Below are 20,958 nucleotides of genomic sequence, written 5' to 3'. Positions count from 1 at the left end.
CAACGAGCTGTCATCAAAGTTCAGAATGTTTCCACCAGGAGAAGCTTCAAAGAGTGCACCACATTCTAAAGTGGTTTCTTCATCGAGATGGATAGAGTAGACACCTGCTATCTTCCCCATTGATGGCATTTGTGACAGCATGAGGGGTGCCATGTAGTGAACTGGGGTGGAACTTCCTATGACTAAGTCATCAGCCAATTGTATCAACACGTGGTCTTCTACTTCAATGGGTGTATCTATAGATCGTAAATGGCTTTCAGGTGCATGACGCCATCTACTGGTGCCAATAAATGACTGACCTGAGAGAGTGGAGCTGAGTTGATACTACACTCCAGCACACCAAGTGGCAGTGAATTTACGCTAACCTAAATCACAGAAGATGAGGAAAGTTGACTACAGGGTGCTCCTCATATAATCATAGTAGTTTCATAGGAGTGCGCCCTGTAGTGTTTATAACTCTATGGGTCCCCCCTCCTTCATGATAAATGCGAACTGGGATCCTTGGGACAGCCAGACTGAAGTTGAGTTTGAACAGTAAAGTCATGTCAACGATATCTCCTGGTTCAAGCTATAGTTTATTTGCTGTTTGTGTAAGTGTAAGAGCACAATAGTGGAATACTGAAAAACAGACTGTAGGGGCAGCTTTCTACCACTTGAGACCGGTGTCAATTGAAATCCGACTCCATGTGCTCAAATGCTTGGGTAGCGTCTATTTCCGCGTAATTTCCGGTTTTGATATTGCGCGATAATCAGAATTAGGAGCTCGATACAAATGCATATTAGCTAAATTACACATAATTTACGATCCATAAATACAAATGCATATTAAACTGCTAAATTACACCGGAAAAAATCCATTAAACACACATGGGGCCTCATGCAGCAACATTCTCTTAAATGTCTCTTATATTTTCTCTTAATTTTCTGTTAAGAGAAAAAATAAGAGAAGTCAACTCCAACTCAGCACCAAAAGTTCTTAACCATCCAAATCTGGTTTTACCCAGGTGTTATGTGCTAAATGATGAATCCCACTTGATCATACATTGGAGGCGCGTGGCCGATTGTTTGTTATTAGCATAGGTAACGCCCCCTAATAAGAGGAAATGTGTTCGTATAGCTCTTCTTGAATGAGGCCCATGCACTCATAATTCTGATTATTGTGCCATATCAAAACCCGGAAATAGACTGAGCACACCCAGTCGGATTTCCCGCTATACCGGAGTGAAAGTCTATGGTTGAGACCCATCTCAAATAATGTGACATTGCACGTTCTGTCCAAAAGATGTCGGTATTGTTATTTTGGTAAAGATTGGATCCTGACTGTGGTTTGCCCATCATAGCAGATGGGATTGTATATCTATTGAAATCAAGAAAAGAGAAAGAGGGAGAGAGAAAGAAAGAGTGTGGGCGTGTGTGAGAGAGAGATGGGGTGTGTGTGGGAGAGAGAGAGAGAGAGAGAGTCAGAAAATCTGTCCTCAATTCCTCCGTGACCTGAAACCGAGGAGTTGTCACCATATTTAAGAGCGTATCAATTGTCAAACAGGTGAATTCCTCCCTGTCCTTACCTCCTCAATGAGCTGCCCCTCTGAAAGATACAAGATGTGGAAGGGTTTGTAGGCTTATGTGCTTATTTCTGCTTATGTGTAACAAACTCACACCCATTTTACCAGATGGGACTAGGAAGACGCAAATGCTTGTCTGTCCACATAGAAAATAATCGAAAGAGTAGGCTACAACATAATAGCCTACACATCATATCGACAATTCCTACAACGAAATATATTCTAGGAGAGTTCTTATCTTCATCATTATCAACATCCTCCATCTGACTGAGAGGGGGTCACATCAGAACTAGATGACCATGATGGAAACGACAAGAGGTGCAGGGTTAAATGGTTAAGTGTCATGAAGCAGCCTACCACTGTCATATGAATAAAGTAATCAAGCAAAGCATAACCCAATCCACTGGTGACCAACAGTTTTCTGTGGGGTGTTCCTTATCTCTATTTTCTATTACAGGTGTGGTGGGGGGCCTCGAAATTAGTTGCTTAAGGCCCGGTAATAGGTTGACTCAATCATTGAGCCGGGACTGTCAGACCGGGTAAGGATGTTGCAGTGCGTTGCTATGGATATCCTGGAGGCGTCGCAGCGAGCTAACTTGACCGAACCAGCCCTGGGAGGGGAGAGGAAGAGGCAGCTTCGCGGAGCGAAGGTCGGTTGGATAGCTTCTTCAGACTCTCGGGAGTCGGGAAAAGAAGAAGCAAGTACGGTGGTGGATTCAAGTGACTCGACACCCCACCACGACATAAGCTCAGCTGACCAGGTAAACGATCAACAACAGTGAACTAACGTGTGGTAGTGTTAGCCGTGCTGATGATAGGCAAGCTACCACTGTGAAGGTACGATTAGCTAGTAGTACTAGCCCGGGCTTTCATTGCTGCTACAACCCAACCTGCCCCTCCAGAACAAAGCAACAAGTTTGGGAGATGGCTACGTAATAGTCAGTGTTACATTTTTATTTACATTTACTTGTTGTAAGTGTAGCTAATTGCTCTAGCTAGGCATGTGCACAAGAACACTGACTAGGGCATGTGTCATTACAGTTCATTATTGCTAACGTGCGCTAACAAGATTATCTCGGGCTGTTTGCTACTAGCTGGTGTGGCTTGCCTTGACAAGATGAGTCAAGACTGTCCTGTCAAGCCCAGAACCTGTGTGGTGCGTTTGATTCAGAAGGGCAGGCTCACTGTGACTGATCGCTAGCCATGCTGCACCAAGGAATAAAAATCGTCCTGTCTTGTATGTCATTTTTGCCAGGGTAGCAGGAAAACGGAAGGAGCTTTACAATCAGTGTATCCGCAGATAACATTATTGTTATCTTACAGAGTGCATGACAATATCCTTGTCCACCTGGCTTTCTGTATACATTATTGATAGAAAACAATGGATTTTAGAGACATCTCCTTGGTGCAACTGTGAGCCTTTGTGAGACTGATGCCATTCCATCTAGAGAAAACACGTCACTCAGTCAGTCATTTTGGTCAGGTAGATACAGAATTGTCAAAGATTATTCTTAATCATATGTTTCTGTCAATACTTCAACTGTGTGTGTGTCACTGTGTAACTGTATTATTCTGAGGGACAACCATCTTTACCGTCTAGCCATAGGCTATGCTTACTTGGGGTATTTTTAGACTGTCTAATGGCAGGGTTTGGTTGTGTGGAACCGACATCAACTAGAGGTTTTTAAACTTGGTTTCTCTACTTTTTCTTCCCAGTTCCCTTGTTGTATCGGCTGGGTAGCCTACTAACTCCCTGCCTTTTAATAGATCTGTTCATGGAAAGTTGGATCTATAGTGGAAAATGGTACAGGAAGGCATGAACTCTACTGTATGGCTGAGTTGTGTTACAACTGTGTGTGTGTGTGTGTGTGTGTGTGTGTGTGTGTGTGTGTGTGTGTGTGTGTGTGTGTGTGTGTGTGTATGTATGCCACCATCCCTGTGTCGTATCGCTGTCCTAGTATAGAAGAACATGTTTCCAGGCGTGGTGTATAATCTCTCTCTCAAGCGTGTGTGTGTTGTATGTGATTTTAGTAAAATGTTCATTTTGGTACATGCTACTGTATATGTGCTTTAATTTACATGTATGTAGTACTTATATCATGTTATCCTAATCCTACAGTACATGAAGGGATTAGATTGCTAGGTCCTCTTAGGGGTGCTAGACTGCTGCTGGCCTCACCTGTGATGTTTTGTTTTCAATGTTTACTATTGAAAAACAAATTACCATGTGATTTTGAAACCTTTGTACATGGTGAATACAATAGGTTCTATACATACTGTCAAAGCAACATATCTTCCGTTGTGTCCAGCAGGAATGGAGAAAGGTGTGGATGGCTGAAGGACAGGTACACAGACGAATCACATGACAGGATGCTGGCTCGGAACCGCTTCATCCTCCTGGTGCTGGTGGGAGCAGTGCTGGCTATTGTGAGCCTCAGCCTCCAATTTTGTAAGTAAGGTGTGTGTGTGTGTGTGTGTGTGTGTGTGTGTGTGTGTGTGTGTGTTTTAATGTGTTGACCGGTATATTGCTGCCTGCCTAGTCAAAGTGGTCTCAGCGACATTCAGGAGGTGCGCAATACCCCTCGGCAACACTCAAAAGTGTCAACTAGACGTAATTTCTCTAGATCTACAGTTGTCAGCAGTGTTGATCGACAATGCATAAATTGGCCTTAAATGTTCTAACAGGGTGGCCAAGAATACAATGACGTATCTGCTATGGAATGGCCGGCGGTATGGTCGGCGCCACCATTAGGTCATTGTGTACCATCTCCCTTGTGCATAGTCAAGACACTATGTTCTCCAATGCTAATGAATACAAGGAAACTGGTGGACGTGGATGGGAAGAGTCTTTTGTCAGAAAATAACATTTTAAGAAGTAGGGGGCTGTGGGTGTGCTACAACAACAACTGACAGATGACAGATCTTTAACCCAGATTATTTTGTATCATTTTGGATTCCTGAAAACCAGTCTGCTATAAAGTGTTTTTCAGTAGGATTAACTCCTGTCTGGACAAGCACATATGCTCAAATTCAGACTCAATATCCCTCTCGCAGATTACAGTAGGAGCCGAATACTGAAGAATTAGCTAGGTTTCGGGGGCTGTATATCTCTCTCTCTCTCTCACTCACTCACTTCCAGTTGCCTCTAGACTTTTAAGGATGCTATAAGAGACAGGAATGCTGTGTCTGTGTGTCTGTGTGTCTGTGTGTCTGTGTCTGTCTGTGTCTGTGTCTGTGTCTGTGTCTGTGTCTGTGTGTCTGTGTCTGTGTGTCCGTGTGTCTGTGTGTCTGTGTCTGTGTGTCTGTGTCTGTGTGTCTGTGTGTCTGTGTTTGTGTGTCTGTGTTTGTGTGTCTGTGTCTGTGTGTCTGTGTCTGTGTCTGTGTGTCTGTGTGTCCTAACTTCCAAGAGAATGTGTGAACTTTGTGACCTCATTTTCTTCGTCTCCTGTAGGCTCACACATTCAATACCAGGAGAGAGACACACACACATATCTTTAACGCCACACTATTAAGTCATTCTCTGCTCCTTCCCTATAATCTTCCCCTTTAGCAGAAACAAGAGGCAATGGAATATTATACTTAACTGAATTAAATCCCACTGTAATTTAACTTTATGGTGTGTGTGTGTGTGTGTGTGTGTGTGTGTGTGTGTGTGTGTGTGTGTGTGTGTGTGTGTGTATATATATATATATATATATATATACACACACACACACACTCACCGGCCACTTTATTAGGTACACCTATTCAACTGCTTGTTAATGCAGATATCTAATCAGCCAATCACATGGCAGCAACTCAATGCATTTAGGCATGTAGACATGGTCAAGACGACCTGCTGAAGTTCAAACCGAGCATCAGGATGGGGAAGAAAGGTGATTTAAGTGACTCTGAACGTGGCATGGTTGTTGGTGCCAGATGGGCTGGTCTGAGTATTTCAGAAACTGCTGATCTACTGGGATTTTCACGCACAACCATCTCTACGGTTTACAGAGAATGGTCTGAAAAAGAAAAAATATCCTGTGAGCGGCAGTTCTCTGGGCGAAAATGCCTTGTTGATGCCAGAGGTCAGAGGAGAATGGCCAGACTGGTTCGAGATGATAGAAAGGCAACAGTAACTCAAAGGTTGGTGGTGGTGGTGTAATGGTGTGGGGGGGGACACTTTGGGCCCCTTAGTACCAATTGAGCATTGTTTAAACGCCACAGCCTACCTGAGTATTGTTGCTGACCATGTTCATCCCTTTATGACCACAGTGTACCCATCTTCTGATGGCTACTTCCAGCAGGATAACGCGCCATGTCACAAAGCTCACATCATCTCAAACTGGTTTCTTGAACATGACAATGAGTTCAGTCACCAGATCTCAATCCAATAGAGCACCTTTGGGATGTGGTGGAACGGGAGATTCGCATCATGGATGTGCAGCCGACAAATCTGCAGCAATGATGCTATCATGTCAATATGGACAAAATCTCTGAGGAATGTTTCCAGCACCTTGTTGAATCTATGCCACAAAGAATTAAGGCAGTTCTGAAGGCAAAAGGGGGGTCCAACCCGGGACTAGCAAGGCGTACCTAATAAAGTGGCCGGTGAGTGTATATGTGTATGTTCTTACACTTTGTCATTCTTGCATTGAAAATTATATTTATGTCATCAAACTGTAATCTGCAGGACTGTCCTCTCCTCCCTGGTCATGTGATCTCTACCTTCTCTCTTAGTGTGGGAGTGGCTGTCATAACTTATTCATCACTCCAGGCCATTACATCATAGCCAGAGATTCAAGGGAAGGCTGCATGTGGGACAGCTCTTCATGTTTAATAGATAGATTTAATAGGTCATCCTCTCCTTCTATTCCACTTCCCTTTTCACTTGTGTACTCTTTTTCTATACCTGTTGTTGTGTCTTCTCCTTTGGTTTCTTACTTTTATTCTCTCTCTCTCTCTCTCTCTCTCTCTCTCTCTCTCTGATTCATTCACCAATGGAAAAACAAATGTGTTGGAGCATGGTGCTTAATTTGTTTGCTGAAACTTTATTGATTACCTTGCTACTCAATGCAAGGACAAGTGTTTGACAGATGGTGGTACTATGCTGAGAGAGAGAGAGATTGAGAGAGAGAGAGATAGATATAGAGAGAGAGATAGAGAGGGAGAGTGAGAGATTGAGAGAGATTGAGAGAGATTGAGAGAGAGAGAGGGAGAGTGAGAGAGAGATTGAGAGAGAGAGAGAGAGAGAGAGAGAGAGAGAGATTTAGAGAGAGAAAGATAGAGAGATTGAGAGTGAGAGAGAGAGATTGAGATTGAGAGAGAGATTGAGAGAGAGAGAGAGATAGAGAGAGAGATTGAGAGAGAGAGATTGAGAGAGAGAGAGATTGAGAGAGAGAGAGATTGAGAGAGAGATTGAGAGAGAGATTGAGAGAGAGAGATTGAGAGAGAGAGAGATTGAGAGAGTACAGGGTACAGAGATAAATGTGGAGGCTAGAGATGAGTCACTGACTGAGAGACAGACCACAGGGAGCAGTGAGATGGAAAACACTCGTCTAAAGATGCCTTTCATTTGTCTGCATATGTCCTCATCTCTCTACAGACCCAATAGAGATGTCCCAGAGCTATTGAGAATATATGCTGAAAAATGTATGCAGTCACTGCTATGTAAGTCGCTTTGGATAAAAGCGTCAGCTAAATGTCATATATATGAAGATGAGAAATAAGCTAGTTAGGAAGTTACTGCAGCAATCAAATCATTGTGTGACTGTGTTTGTTGTGTCAGTGGGTGTAGTGGCCATGGCAGTAGTGCTGTTTTGCTGCAGTAATGGTAGGCTAGGCTAGATGTGGTGGTCTAGGGCATTGGGATTTAGTGCTAAGCTAGTTTGTTTGAATCTAGCAGTTAGCAGCATCAACAGCTCAGAGAGTTAGCCAAGCTGTTGTTGTGTTTAGCTGTATCGCCAACAGTGAGGCTTAATTAATTGTGTATGATGGAGGATGATGTTTATGTCTTCAAGGCTGGATGTGTTTGCCTGGCTATGTGTAATGAGTTTATTAAACCACGTACCTCTCCCACTCCATTTGGAAAGGGCCCCAGCTATATTACTCTTGAGGGGAAGGAGGAGGGGATGGAACAGTAGCGGCTGGTCCATCCTGTGTGTGAGTGTGTGAGTGTGTGAGTGTGTGAGTGTGTGAGTGTGTGAGTGTGTGTGTGTGTGTGTGTGTGTGTGTGTGTGTGTGTGTGTGTGTGAGAGAGAGAGAGAGTGTGAATGTGAGTGAGTGTGAGTGTGAGCCTGGCCCAAATTTCTACTCTATGCCAAAGCACACACTCAGAACTAGCCTACCTGTTAAACCCCTAAACCCCTAATTACTGGTGTTATTTGTTTGTGCACATTTCTTGAAGCCACATGTTTCTTTTGACTATTAATAACAATTGAAATACGTAGGCTGTTGGTCTTTTTAATGATATGGTTACACACACAGGGGGGTTTAGGCCAGATGTAAAGTCATGGAGAAGGCTGCCTCTGTCTGTTGCAGAGAAGGTTTGTTATTTTCTGTACCTTGGAGGGTGTGTGTGTGTGTGTGAACAGACCTCAGGCGCAGAAGAGAATGACAGTTATCAATGTCTCTCTGCTCAGATCAGATCAGTCTGATGCTTCTCCTACATGAATAAGCCATAGGGGCCCTATGTGTGCTGCACTCCATGCTGATTAAGCAGGATATTTTTACATGGGCTTGGCCTAGGTCTGTACATTTTAATAGAGCTTGTATATCGTTTTGGTTTTGTGTGTGTGCGTGTATGTGTGTTTATGCTCTTATTTTGTGAGTGCCAGTAGGGTTACAAAGTGGCGGACAGTTTCCAGTAAATTTCCGGAAACTTTCCATGGAAACAGTGGCCTGGGAATATGGGGAATGTTCCCCTATGACAAAAGCACATGGGGCACATAATGTGTTTTCAATTGGTAGAAATTACATTAAATAAATTGTTTGGAGAATTACAAGTTCTTGCAGCAAGTTTTAGTGGAAACAAGGCCATCTCCAAACCTAAGTCCGCATTCAAACCATAGCGAGCGATGCAGAGAGAGAAAAATCGCTTTCAGCTGTGCACACCTGGTCTGTCATGTTAAATAACTCACCAATGACTTAACAAAAGGTTAGGGATTGAAGCTATGTAAACCAATAAAGTGACAGGACACCTGGGATTAATCTGAGAGAGCGAGAGAAATAGAAACTAGGTGGCCTAGGAAACTAGGAGTCGCACTCTTGCTTACTTACTCAAGTACAGCTCAAAATGTTAACCCAAATTAAGTTTTAAGAAGTTATTTGTTATTTGTAATATAAGAGTATAATAAAAGGATCGGAGACAAATACAAACAGTGTGCAAAACACCCATTTCCTAAATTCCCATGAATTCCTAATAATACTAAATCTTCCACCTTGTTAATTCCCATGGGAATTTTCCACCTTGAACATTTTCAGAATTTTGCAACCCTAAGTGTGGGGGTGTATGAGTTGGCGTAGATACCCTGGTTTTAAACTCACCTTAAACAGAGAGTTGATCAGTTCTACAATATACTGTAGGGCTAATGCATTAGGCTACAAGTTACGATCGGTGTTATGGTAGTGGTTTGACTTTTTTGAACCTTCAAAAGTCTCATTGACACTTCCCTGGGTAATTGATCCAACCCTCATGTAGTAGGAAAGATTTATGAGAGGAAATGCATTCTCAGTTCTTCCTGTGTGGATGAAACTCAGCCTTAGTCCTCAACCAACTACTCTGTTGGCTTTGCTCTATTCATGGAGTCTTAATGGGGTCTGGCCCCCTCCCCCACCTCCCTCAGCCCATACCGCCTCAGCCATCTCCAACTCCCCAACACCCGACAGCTTTGTCCAGCAACACTGTTGACTCTATGAGCTCAGCTAAAAGAGGGAGATGGAAACTGTGTGTGTGTGTGTGTGTGTGTGTGTGTGTGTGTGTGTGTGTGTGTCTCGTGTAAGTGTGTGTGCACTTGGTTTGGGTTTGATACAAGAAAAGGTAGTCATGGGAGTGAATGAGTCCCCAGTCCTTTTATGATTTGAAAAAGAGTCTTACTCTTTTTCTTTGCAAAGAGATGTAATATTTGCCTACTCCACTGCCTGCCTACAGGACAACCAGGGTCTCTGAGGTAATTGTTTGTGTTGGTTGGCATGCGTGAGTGTGTGCGTACGTGTATTTGGTTGTGGGTAAAGCAGAGTCTTGCCAGACCGGCAGTGAGGTTCAACTTCTTCCCAGGATCCTGTGTTTCTGAGCTTCTTTCTGAATGTATCTAGTGGTTCCCACACCTCTCCCATTGGGCTGTCTGGCCCAATGGTCACAGGTCACTGGTTGGTTTCTATGACGATGGGATCTGTACAGTGCTGTTCACATGTAGATGAGCTGGGTTGAGGGGAGCCCTTAAAGGACTTGGCTAGAGGTTTTAGGGCGGAAAGAAAGTCCATTGAGCAATGGCTGTCAGAGGTGTGTGTTTGTGTGACTTACACTCTTGTTGAGTGTGTTTGTTTGTGTCCTTGCTCACTTTCTCTTTTCTATCCTTCACAAACTTTCTATTTCTCTTTCTCACTCATTTGCTTTTACACTCTCCTTTCACTCGGTCCCACCCTCTTCTCTCTACTTCTTGCTAAGTATCCCCATCTCTCTTTAACTTTACGAATGTGACCCAATAGTGTCCAAATGTCAAAAAGTCTCTCGCTCTCTCTCTCTCAGTGCACCTGATCCCCACCACACCCATGGGAGACGAGCGGCCCCTCCAGGGTAAGGCTCAGGGGAGCAGGAAGAGGGTCATCATTGTCCCCCGCACAGAGGCCCCAGAACAAGACCCCATCTCTGAGGCCTACGGCTACTGCAACACCCCTAACCGCTCGGAACAGGCTTGGGAGGGTGAGACACACACACGCACACGCACACACGCACACACACAAGCCTAATATAAAGATTAGACCTAGTGATCCAGATGTGTGTAGACATGTTCAGAGCAGGGGATTGATGGGGTCAGTTCAGGGTTGGCTAGGCGGTGGCAGAGGGGTCTCTTAGCGTTTGGCTGCTTGAGCTGTTCATATCTCAGGCAGCAGTTCCCTCGAAAGATCTTGTGGGTCTTTATTAAAAGCATGCATGTATTGTTGAAGGTATATTTAAATTGCTTGTACCTACACAAGCATTATTTAATACCTGAAATATAATGAGGGTGGCCCTCACGACACCAACAATAAGCCTCAGATAACTTATTTGTTACTACTAAAATACCTGCTACTTCTGTGTTGTGGTGATGTCATCATCCCTATCCCCTCCCAGGACACAGCCCTGTGGACTACAAACTGCTGTCTGTCCAGGTGATGATTCGCCATGGAGACCGGTACCCCCTCTACTCCATCCCCAAGACCAAGCGGCCTGCCATCGACTGCACACTTTCCCCAAGCAGGTGAGTCAATTACTTGACACTGAACAATTGGCTTTCATCACACCTGCACTTCCTGTTATTGTTTAGCATAAAACACATAAAAAACATGAGTTCACAACAGAAATAATGAAAACAGTTAAATGATTTAGCAAGCTATTGTCTTGAGTGTCTCCCCAAAGCCAAACAGCTGTGACTTGTCAGAATGAGACAAAATGTTATGATTCAGACACTTCTAATGAGGATAGCAGAAGGAACGCTAGCAGGAGGAACCATACTGTATATTTGCTTTTTTTCTATTATACAAGCCAAGAGCAGCCAAGAGCAACAACTATTTGGTTTGGATAGCAATTTGAAAATGATGCCACTTCTTGACAGTCTTGACTCTTGTGAACTACCCCCACCCTCTCCCTTTCTGACTCTTATTAAATCTATTTTGGGGACTCTGGTAAGGAAGTTAAAAAGTGAAAATATGGCTGTTGTTTTGAGTGTGAAAGAAATGTGGGTATCCAATCATTAGTTGTGGTTATGCAATGTGTGATTGGGGGGTAGGAGGTGTTGAATTGAAGGGCGTTTGACAGCCATACTACTCTCCCTGGGGATAAAACAGACAGTATGATCTGTTTGTGTGTGTGCGGCTGGTGTGCTTGTGTGCATGGTTGGGTGGGTGGGGTACATAGGGCACCTGGGGCAATGATGTTTTTGCTTTCACTGTGAATCAGTCATAAGAGAAAAGTGTTGTTTTGTTAATCAGGAATGCTATAGCTTACATCCATCCTATCATAAAGATGCCTATGTGGTTTCTATGCTGATTATAAACCTGCATAGGATCAGTTTAGTTTAGTTTATTAGGATCCCCATTAGCTGTTGCTCATGCAGCAGCTACTCTTCCTGGGGTTCACACATAACATTAAACACATGACACAGTACAGAACAGTTATAGACAAAAATAACACAAAGACAATATTACATTAAATTAAAACACGTGTACACATGTTGTCCCCCACAAATGATGTAGCACCCCTCTACAAAAAAGAGTGATGGAGTAGAGTGTGAATGAAGCAAGATGTTTATTCATAACATTTCACCAAGACACTGTCTCTGTTACAGTGCTGTGTCCCCGTTGCGCACAGGGAGGGCTTTTCTCTTGATGCGATCACCTTCTGAAGCCTTAGGTGCTTCTAGGCACCATTAGGTTACTATAGTACTAACTCTATTGATATAAGGTGCCTTTACTTCAAACACAAATTTTACCAATAGGCTAAGACGAAATATTTCGTTACAAATGTGACTGGCTATATACCTAGGTTACACAATTCTGGTTTCTGTATTGATATAGGCCAAATATTGGTATTAAATTGTGCTGCATAGCAGACTTCACTCACAAAATTGAAGGCTACAGCTCCATTTGTAGCCAGACTGAAAAGTCATTGGGACCTGTAGTGCTTATTTGATCAGTTTATCAGTCTTTCTTCTTAAAGCTTTGTGTTGATTTCTCAAAATATGATTCCCAAATTCCTAAGGCTGTAGACCTACTGCATTAGGCTACACTCACTAGCTCTTCACTGTGCACCCTATTATGATGTATTTAATGATGAACCAGTGTCACCATAGTTTTTGTCAAAATAGGGCCAGTCAGTGTAATTTCAAATCAAAATTGTCCCAGTGGTGTCGGAGGAAAAGCGTGTGACATACGAACGGACAGACCGAATCATAGTCCCCTCCCCGATTTCGTTGGGGGACAATAAAAAAGAATCAAACACAGTCAGACACCAAGACACAATAAAAGCCAGAGAAAGACTTACAGACTGGGAGAGGCCGTGACAAAATATGTTTCTTCAAGATTTTTAAAAAATGGATCAGTGGATAGCTACAGTATATTCAGCTAAGTCTGTGATTGGATCCATGGCCCCTTTGAAGTCAACTTCTCCTATTCTAACAGCCATCATGTTGTCTCTTTCACAGCTTTTGTCTCACCATTTTACTCTATCCGTCTCATTTTCTCCCACTAGTTTTCTCTCCATGCCTCCTTCCTTTTTTCTTCTTGTAGACAGTGTCATTGTGGTGACTGGTGTGTTTGGTTTGTACATCTGTTCACGTGCACTATGGTGCAGATGGATGCGTGCTCTTTCTCACACACACACACACACACACACACACACACACACACACACACACACACACACACACACACACACACTGAACACTGTAGAAGTGGTTTTGCTGCCTCTGTTATCTTGCTCAACATGATTCGCACCTGTGGAGGAGCAGAACTGTCAGTTAGAGATCCTCCCTACTGAGATATGGCCTCAACCCAACACACACACACACACACACACACACACACACACACACACACACACACACACACACACCCTGTGTTCTATTCTGTATATTTATCTTCATCTCTCTTCCCTGTCACATCTCTGCTGAGGGCGGTATCAATTTTTTCATACCTTTATACCAACCGCAATTTTTTTTTTTATAATAACGTCGCGTGGGGCTGCGGGACGTGTCTTTGCTCCATATATTTAATCTACGTTGAAAAACTGAATTATTTATGTGGTGACTGCAATACCGTATGACATTTAGCCTAAACAATCATTTAAACTTTACATCCCAATCACAGCTTGACAAACTAAACTACAACAGTTGAATAGCATGATATAATAGCTTAATAAGAAGCATCACACACTGCATTTGTAATAATATAACTTGTCTCATGTGCTATGTCATATAGGCTATAATTTGTCTATAAAATATTGATTTAGTTATGAGACTATGCTCTGGGAGTCCTAATTGCACGGCAGACTCCAAGGGCCTGGTCTGTCCGTTGCCTCTGGTCCTGCACTGCGTTTGTCATCGCTAGATTGAGGTTGTGGCCAATTCAGGGCCCTGATGGCGGTTGCAATGTTAGCAGCATTGTCAGTCGTTATAGCCGAGAGTTTATTTGCAATCAAGTGCTGCGCGGAGTGCATCAACAATGCAAAAAAGCTAGTCTGTAGGCATTTTGACTGTAGTTAAAAGTCGGGTGTGACAAAGTGGACAGTTAATGACATGTATGGCGTCATGTCAACGAATGGCTGTCTGAACCTGACAGCAGCTCTTGATACAGACAGATCCCATCCGTGTAGCTGTTAATGGGTGTTTCAGTTTGAGGTGCTAGTTTAGATTAGTTCCCATTAGTGATCTCTGGCCATCATCTTTTTCATGCAAATCTTGCAAATAATCTCGTCCAAATCTGCAGGCTCTCTTTTATCGTCCGGTCGGAAACCGAAATATTGCCATATAGCAGCAGTTTTGTAGGGACCAAGTCATTAGGGCTAGTTAATAGTTTTTTTTTCTTAGATGCAAGAGGTCACGTGCAACACCCAAAAAGTTACACTGGTAATGCTTTCTCCGACCACGCTGTTACACATTGTGAATTGACAAACAGCGCTTAATTTGGCAGTTTGATAGATAATGGAGCAGAAATGCTATGACAGTATTGAAAAGCATACCGTGGGCATTTTCAAATCCCGCGGGATACCGTATTACCGTTATACCACCCAACCCTACTGCTCGGTATATATTATTTGTATAAAGGCGAGTCACGACTATGCTCTAGTGTGCTCTTGGAGACCTGCCTTCTATCCTCTGTGTGTGTGTGTGTGTGTGTGTGTGTGTGTGTGTGTGTGTGTGTGTGTGTGTGTGTGTTTGCGCTCGTCTGTGTGTGGGATAGTCGGGCACTGTCTATTTTGATTGGCATAGCAGACCGATATATATATACAGCGATTTGCGTCATGTTGGCGTATGATTTTGAACATATGGTTGAGAAATTCCTCCCCAATCCTCTTTTTGGGATATCTTGGTCTACTGCCATTTGCAAAATTCAACATGCACCTTTTAGTTGGAGTTGATGGGCCTAACAGATGGCAGTGTGTAATCTTTGGTTTGGCTCAGCATTCTGTATGGGCTGGCATCTATGACAAAGATGACCTTTGAAAAAATAGATTAGATTAGATACAGTATGCTAGATAAGTCTACTGCTGTAAACCCTAACCCAGACCCTGCTGATTAGGCCTATACATTGCTATTACTTACCACTCACTTGTTGGCTTAACTTGTCATCAAATCAGTTTATCAACACTCAGACACTCTATTCCTGTCTACTCTCCATAGAATAGAATAGAATAGAATAGAATACTTTATTATCTGTTGGGGATTTCTTTTTGGCATACATAGAAGGATGAATGATTTGCAGCACAGTACTCCCTGCCTCTCTCCCTCTTCTTCTCTCCATCCCTTCACTGATTGTACCCCTTTACCAGCCCCCTACTCTCGCCGAATGCCCCTCTGCCACTCTCTATGCCTCTGTCAGTACCTGTCAGAAACATCAGAGGACGGGCTCATTGTAATGCATGGAACCATTCCTCATCCCACTCCATGCATTACAATGAGACAATCCTCTGATTTCTACCTCCACCAGCCTCCCGGGTGTCCCCCCACCTCTCCTCCTTTCATTCTCTCTCTCTTTCTCTCTCTCTCTCTCTGTCTCTAGCGCTCTCTCTGCCTGGTGTGACTAGCATAGCATACCATGCCATCTGGCTCTTAGAAACAACATTCCACTCCAAGTCAGAGAACTGAAAGGAGAGAGGGAGTGAGAAATTAATTATTAATATATCTAAGGCAGAGAGGGGGACAGGGAGAGAGAGACTCAGAGGTTATGAGATTTGGACCACTAGAGAGGACCTTAGTTTTAGTTTTGCTGCAACAGATGCAGAAGTGTTTTTTCAGGGAGTGTGTGTGTTTGTGTCTGTGTTTGTGTCTCTGTCTGTCAACAAGCAGGCAGAGTGGGAAGTCGATGCACATACTCTGGGCAGGATCTTGAGGGAAGTGTGTGTGTGTGTGTGTGTGTGTCTGTGTGTCTGTGTGTCATGTGACTGCGTTGGCACTAGCATGCCGACCTACTGTCGCCGTCTGCGGTTCACAGAGCTCTCTCCAGCTGGAAACCATTCACCTCATTCGCCTGCCTTTCTACTCTCTCCCTCCCTCCCACTTGCTCTCTCTCTTTCTCTCTGTTACAACTTTTCACCTTGTCTGCACCAATGCACTGTACCCATCTCTCTTTCACACTCCCTCTACTTTCTCTCTTTTTCTACTTCCCACTCTCCCAGTCACACTCTCTTTTTCTCTCTTTTGTCCCAGTCTCCTCCCCCTGCTGCCCCCTATAGTCACAAGGTCCACTAATCTTGTCTGTGTCATGTTTACAATAATAGTAATCCTTTCTTAATGTAATTGGTGTGTGTAATATGTAGTTGTCAGTTTTCTAACACGCTGACTCTCTTTTGCTAGCAATTATAATGTTTACATCTCCAAAAATGACGAGTGTCTCCTGTTTTGTTTACATTCTGCAGTTTATGACGTATGGACTATGCGCCATCTGTTTTCGATGGTCTTTTTATTGGCTTAATGAAGGCCAAGTTCGACCCGTTGGGCCACCAGACCTTTCGCGCATTCGGGCAGAAGTGTCTAGGAACGAGACTAGAGCCCTTTCTCATTTGTCAGAAGTGTGTGTGTGTGTGTGTGGGTGTGTGTGTGTGTGGGTGTGTGTGTGGGTGTGTGGGTGTGTGGGTGTGTGTGTGTGTGTGTGTGTGTGTGTGTGTGTGTGTGTGTGTGTGTTTGGGGGGTGGCCCATAATCTTTAATCTGCAGCGGCTGAGCTCTAGCTCACAGATTTGGTGTATTAAACTGTAATCCTTAATCATCCTTTATCTACTGGATCAGTGACTGTTCGTCCCCTGCCGTGTGTGTGTGTGTGTGTGTGTGTGTGTGTGTGTGTGTGTGTGTGTGTGTTTTCTCACCAATCCTCACTCACCCGCCCAATATGATGTTAGATCGCCACCTGGCGGCAGAGGAGCCATATTACAAGGCTGTATGCAGGGTCATGAAAAGCAGTGTAGCAGAAAACTGCAGAGATTAAGTGTTTGGGGCGAGATATTGTGCAACATCTCACTCTTGAATAACGTTGTTAACCTTTGGATATGAAGGTAGCTGTGACTTAGGGCCTAACTCCCTTTGAAGAATGAAACATCACAGTCCTATCAGGCCTCGTGTAGTTTTGTGGTTTTGCATTCCACACATCATACATACTCCCTCATGGCATCTCTTTCTCTCTCCCCCAGGAAGCCCTCCCACCCCCAGTTGGCCTCCTTCATCAGTCATATGGCCCAGGGGGGGCGTGGCCACTGGGAGGCGACCCTCACCTCCCTGCCCCGCCTCCCCAACCACAGTGCTTGTGAGATGGGCGAGCTAACACAGACAGGTACCCACTATACACTATACACACTATAACAAATTACCCTGTAAAATGACAGTAACTTACCGGCAGCTGAGTTGCCGTTAAGGTACCGTGTTTTCCTTTTTCAGTACTGTACTGTAATGTGTCTACAGTATTCAAAACAGGTACTGTAATCTACGGTACTATACATTACTGTATTCTTACATGTTGTTAGCAATACTACTGTCTTTTCAAAAACAATATAATATTTTTTGTTATATACATTTGTAAGGTAATGGATCTGCTGAAATGAGAGAGGATACAAAAGAGAGGATACAACATCAACATGTCAATGCTGTGCCATCTCTTTCTCTCACTCATTCACTCATGACCCCGGTAGCAGGGTCATCTGCCTCAACGTCCATCTTGGTTGTAGATTGTGGAGTAGCTGACAACTAATTATAGACATGCATTAGTCAACTAATTCTATATATCAGCAAACATTTGTCCATCAGTGCCCATTGGTAGCTATAGCTACATTGAAAAAAAAAAAAAAAGGCGAACTAGGCTTTCAGCTACTGTACTTCCACTATACTTAACTATAGATGGCTAAGTTAGCTACCATACTAAACTACTGTACCAAGCTATAGCCTACTCGCTAATGCTGTACCCCTCTGGCATAGCTAATGCAGTCGGTCTTACGCTGTTGTACAATTTTTCTAAATTATTTTTGGTGGCTAAATTATTAATTCACTTCAATTAACATAAAATGAAAGGCAATGAACAGCTAGTACTCTGACTCAGTTGTCCTTTACTGAGGTAAAGAGTTTGCTGCCTCAAATGACAGTAAATAGTAGTTACTGTTATGGAAAGTAGTGTAATTATTACATGTAGTGTAATTATTAGTTAGTGCATGAAATATTTTTTTAAAATCGGATCAAATTTGCCCCCAATGCAATATACATTACCCTGCTGTATCCAATTATTACAATATATTACTGTGCATTCTACAGTGTTGTGCTGGCGAAATTACAGAAATTGGTTTTCTGGATAAAAGCATCTGCTAAATGGCATATGTATCATTAAGTATAGAGGCAACCGATTAGGAGTAAGCTATAGCTCCACCTAGTTTGGTCCAGTCTGCTCTGTGAAAGGAAGGAAGTAAGTGAGGGAAGAAAGGAAGGAAGGTGACAGACCTTATTTCTGAAATACAAAATACTTTCACTCTGACACGCGACCAATAATTATCTATTTCTTCCCTTCAGGCGTGGTACAGCACTTGCGCAATGGCCAGCTCCTCCGCCAAGCCTACAAGCGCCACAAACTATTACCGTCTGATTGGTCAGCCCGACAGTTGTGGGTGGAGACCACAGGCAAGAGCCGCACCCTCCAGAGTGGATTGGCTCTGCTGTACGGGCTCCTACCAGACTTTGACTGGAGCCGTCTGACGGTGCGCCACCAGTGGAGCACACTGTTCTGTGGCTCTGCCTGCGACTGCCCTGCCAGGAACCGCTACCTAGAGGAGGAGCAGAGAAGGCAGTACCGCTTAAGAGTGGCTGATAATGAACTGGATAGGACTTATGCAGATATGGCCCATACTTTGGGTCTACCCACTCGCCAGCTGCGAGCTGCCAACCCTATAGACTCCCTCCTCTGCCACCTGTGCCATGGGCTGCCCTTCCCCTGTGTGGCAGGTGGTGGCTGTCTGACGCTAGCCCAGTTTGCTGTGATCCGCAGACAGCAGTTGGAAGACGAGGCAGATAGGAGAAGAGTAGGGCTGTATCGTCGCTATGCCGTCTTAGCATCGCACCCATATCTCAACCGCACTGCTGCCAGGATGGAACGCGTCGCCAAGGGCAATGGGCTGGGCCGACACCCCCGGGTGGGAGGGGAGGAGGTGTTCACCCTGTCATCAGCTCATGATGTGACAGTGGCACCGTTGCTAAGCGCCCTGGGGTTGGAGGCGGCCAGGTTTCCACGGTTTGCGGCGAGGGTGGTGTTTGAGTTGTGGAAGCGTCCAGCGACAGCACAGGGACAACGTAAGAGTCAGGACAAAGGTGGCGTGAAAGGGGAAAGGGCAAAGGTTAAGAGGGACCTGTTTGTGAGAGTGCTCTACAACGGAGAGGATGTAACCTTTCAGACCACCTTCTGTCGCTCGCATAACCGCCATGCCACTCAACCGCTATGCCCTCTGGGAAACTTCTTGTTGTTTGTGAGGAGAGACATGTTCAGTGTCGTCAACGCCACATCGTACCAGGAGGCCTGCTACAAATGGACAGGATGACCTAGAGATAAGGCATGGATGGAGGGGAGGGAGGGAATGAGAGAAAGGAAGAGGGGGTGGAAATAATTAAGCAGATGGTAGTACTTTTTTAAGCCCATTTCCCACTTTGATGGTAGTACCCTTTTGCACCATTGATATTTTAATAAGATAACACCTTAGATTCATAGACACTAGTACACATTCACACACATGCGCACGCACACACACACACACACACACACACACACACACACACACACACACACACACACACACACACACACACACACACACACACACACACCATGCCTTCTTGAACAGATTTGTCAAATAGAAGTTTGACCTCCATATTGACAATCACCCATGGAAACTTAAAATTGTACACATTTATACAAACTTTTCTAATGTTTTCTAGATTTTTGAAATGTTTATAAGAGAGAGGCATTTGGGGGAAAGAGTACAGGCACTCACAGCCACTTTATTCTTACATTCCTTACACACATTTGGAATGTTGAGATTCCAGTGTTCCCAGATTCCTGCATAAAACAGGAATGCTGAAACTGGAAACACAAAGCTGGATATGTACTTCCTGGAAAACTGCCATTTGAATTCTCATGAATTCATGACAATTTGATGAAAATGGTGCTTGTGACACATTTTACTGTAGAATTTGTTTCTGTATGATAAATTGTTATTTCTTGTCTTAATTTAGGCTATTTGGTTTCAATGTTTTATTTACACTATTTGAATGTGACTGAATAATGCAAAATAATTTATAAACGTTTTTGCTCACATGTTGAACCTTGGGGAAGGTTGTTACAGTTCATACAGTAGACTCCACCATTGCTACTGTGAGAGTGACAAAATGGTTCACTTTTTAATGAATGGTTATGCTTTTAAATTATCCCACTGCTGCCAATGGTTCTTTAATCACTTTCCAGTTTGGTGATGAAAAAAAAAATATATATTTTTATTTTTTTTCTTCTTTATTTTTTTTTTTTATTTTTTTTTTTTACTGTAAAGCACATTGGGCAAAAAAAGTAAATAAACTTGTTTTCCCTCTACTGTGTCTTTTAATGAGTTACAGCATGTCTAAGAGCTTATATATGTATTTTCATTTGCACATAAACAGAGTGAATACAGAAGACCATCAAAGTATTGTAACACCAGTAAATACATTGATGTTTTCAAACTGAACATCAGGAAGCCTGACCCCTGGTGGGGAGTACAAGTTGCTGGGTGGGCAAAAAGGCAGACAACACTTTTACATCAGGTGGGATTGGTGGTCACACATACACGTTGTAATTTGGTCAAGAAACTGGTAGAGAAACGATTTCCGTCTACTATTTGGCCCATAACTTTTACTATGGATCACCACCAAAAGATACTGACATAAGAGTGCCTCCTATCCATGCATGTATCTGACTAGCTTGATTTGAAGTCCTTTGAGAGTATAACCAGA

At 43.6% G+C, this 20,958-nt stretch overlaps 1 protein-coding gene across 5 annotated transcripts; it reads left to right on the top strand.

The window, feature by feature from the left end:
* Positions 1-2,186: 2,186 nt before the first annotated feature.
* pxylp1 (2-phosphoxylose phosphatase 1) lies at positions 2,187-20,560 on the top strand. 5 transcript variants are annotated; one of them, XM_083695537.1, is made up of 7 exons: positions 2,193-2,323; positions 3,279-3,366; positions 3,875-4,011; positions 10,288-10,461; positions 10,873-10,999; positions 17,139-17,278; positions 18,499-20,560. In XM_083695537.1, exons 2-7 carry the CDS (start codon positions 3,338-3,340, stop codon positions 19,515-19,517), a joined length of 1,626 nt encoding a protein of 541 aa, XP_083551663.1. In that variant the 5' UTR covers positions 2,193-2,323; positions 3,279-3,337; the 3' UTR covers positions 19,518-20,560. The 5 variants fall into 5 exon arrangements, with proteins under 5 accessions (XP_083551664.1, XP_083551663.1, XP_083551662.1 ...); XM_083695536.1 differs by having other exon boundaries at positions 3,872-4,011; XM_083695538.1 differs by lacking the exon at positions 3,279-3,366 and having other exon boundaries at positions 2,187-2,323.
* Positions 20,561-20,958: the final 398 nt, after the last annotated feature.

Source organism: Argentina silus (genome assembly GCF_951799395.1).
Source record: "Argentina silus genome assembly, chromosome: X".
Classification (NCBI taxonomy): Eukaryota; Metazoa; Chordata; class Actinopteri; order Argentiniformes; family Argentinidae; genus Argentina; species Argentina silus.
Note: the sequence above shows the minus strand (reverse complement) of the source record. Positions and strands in the feature narration are given on the sequence as shown.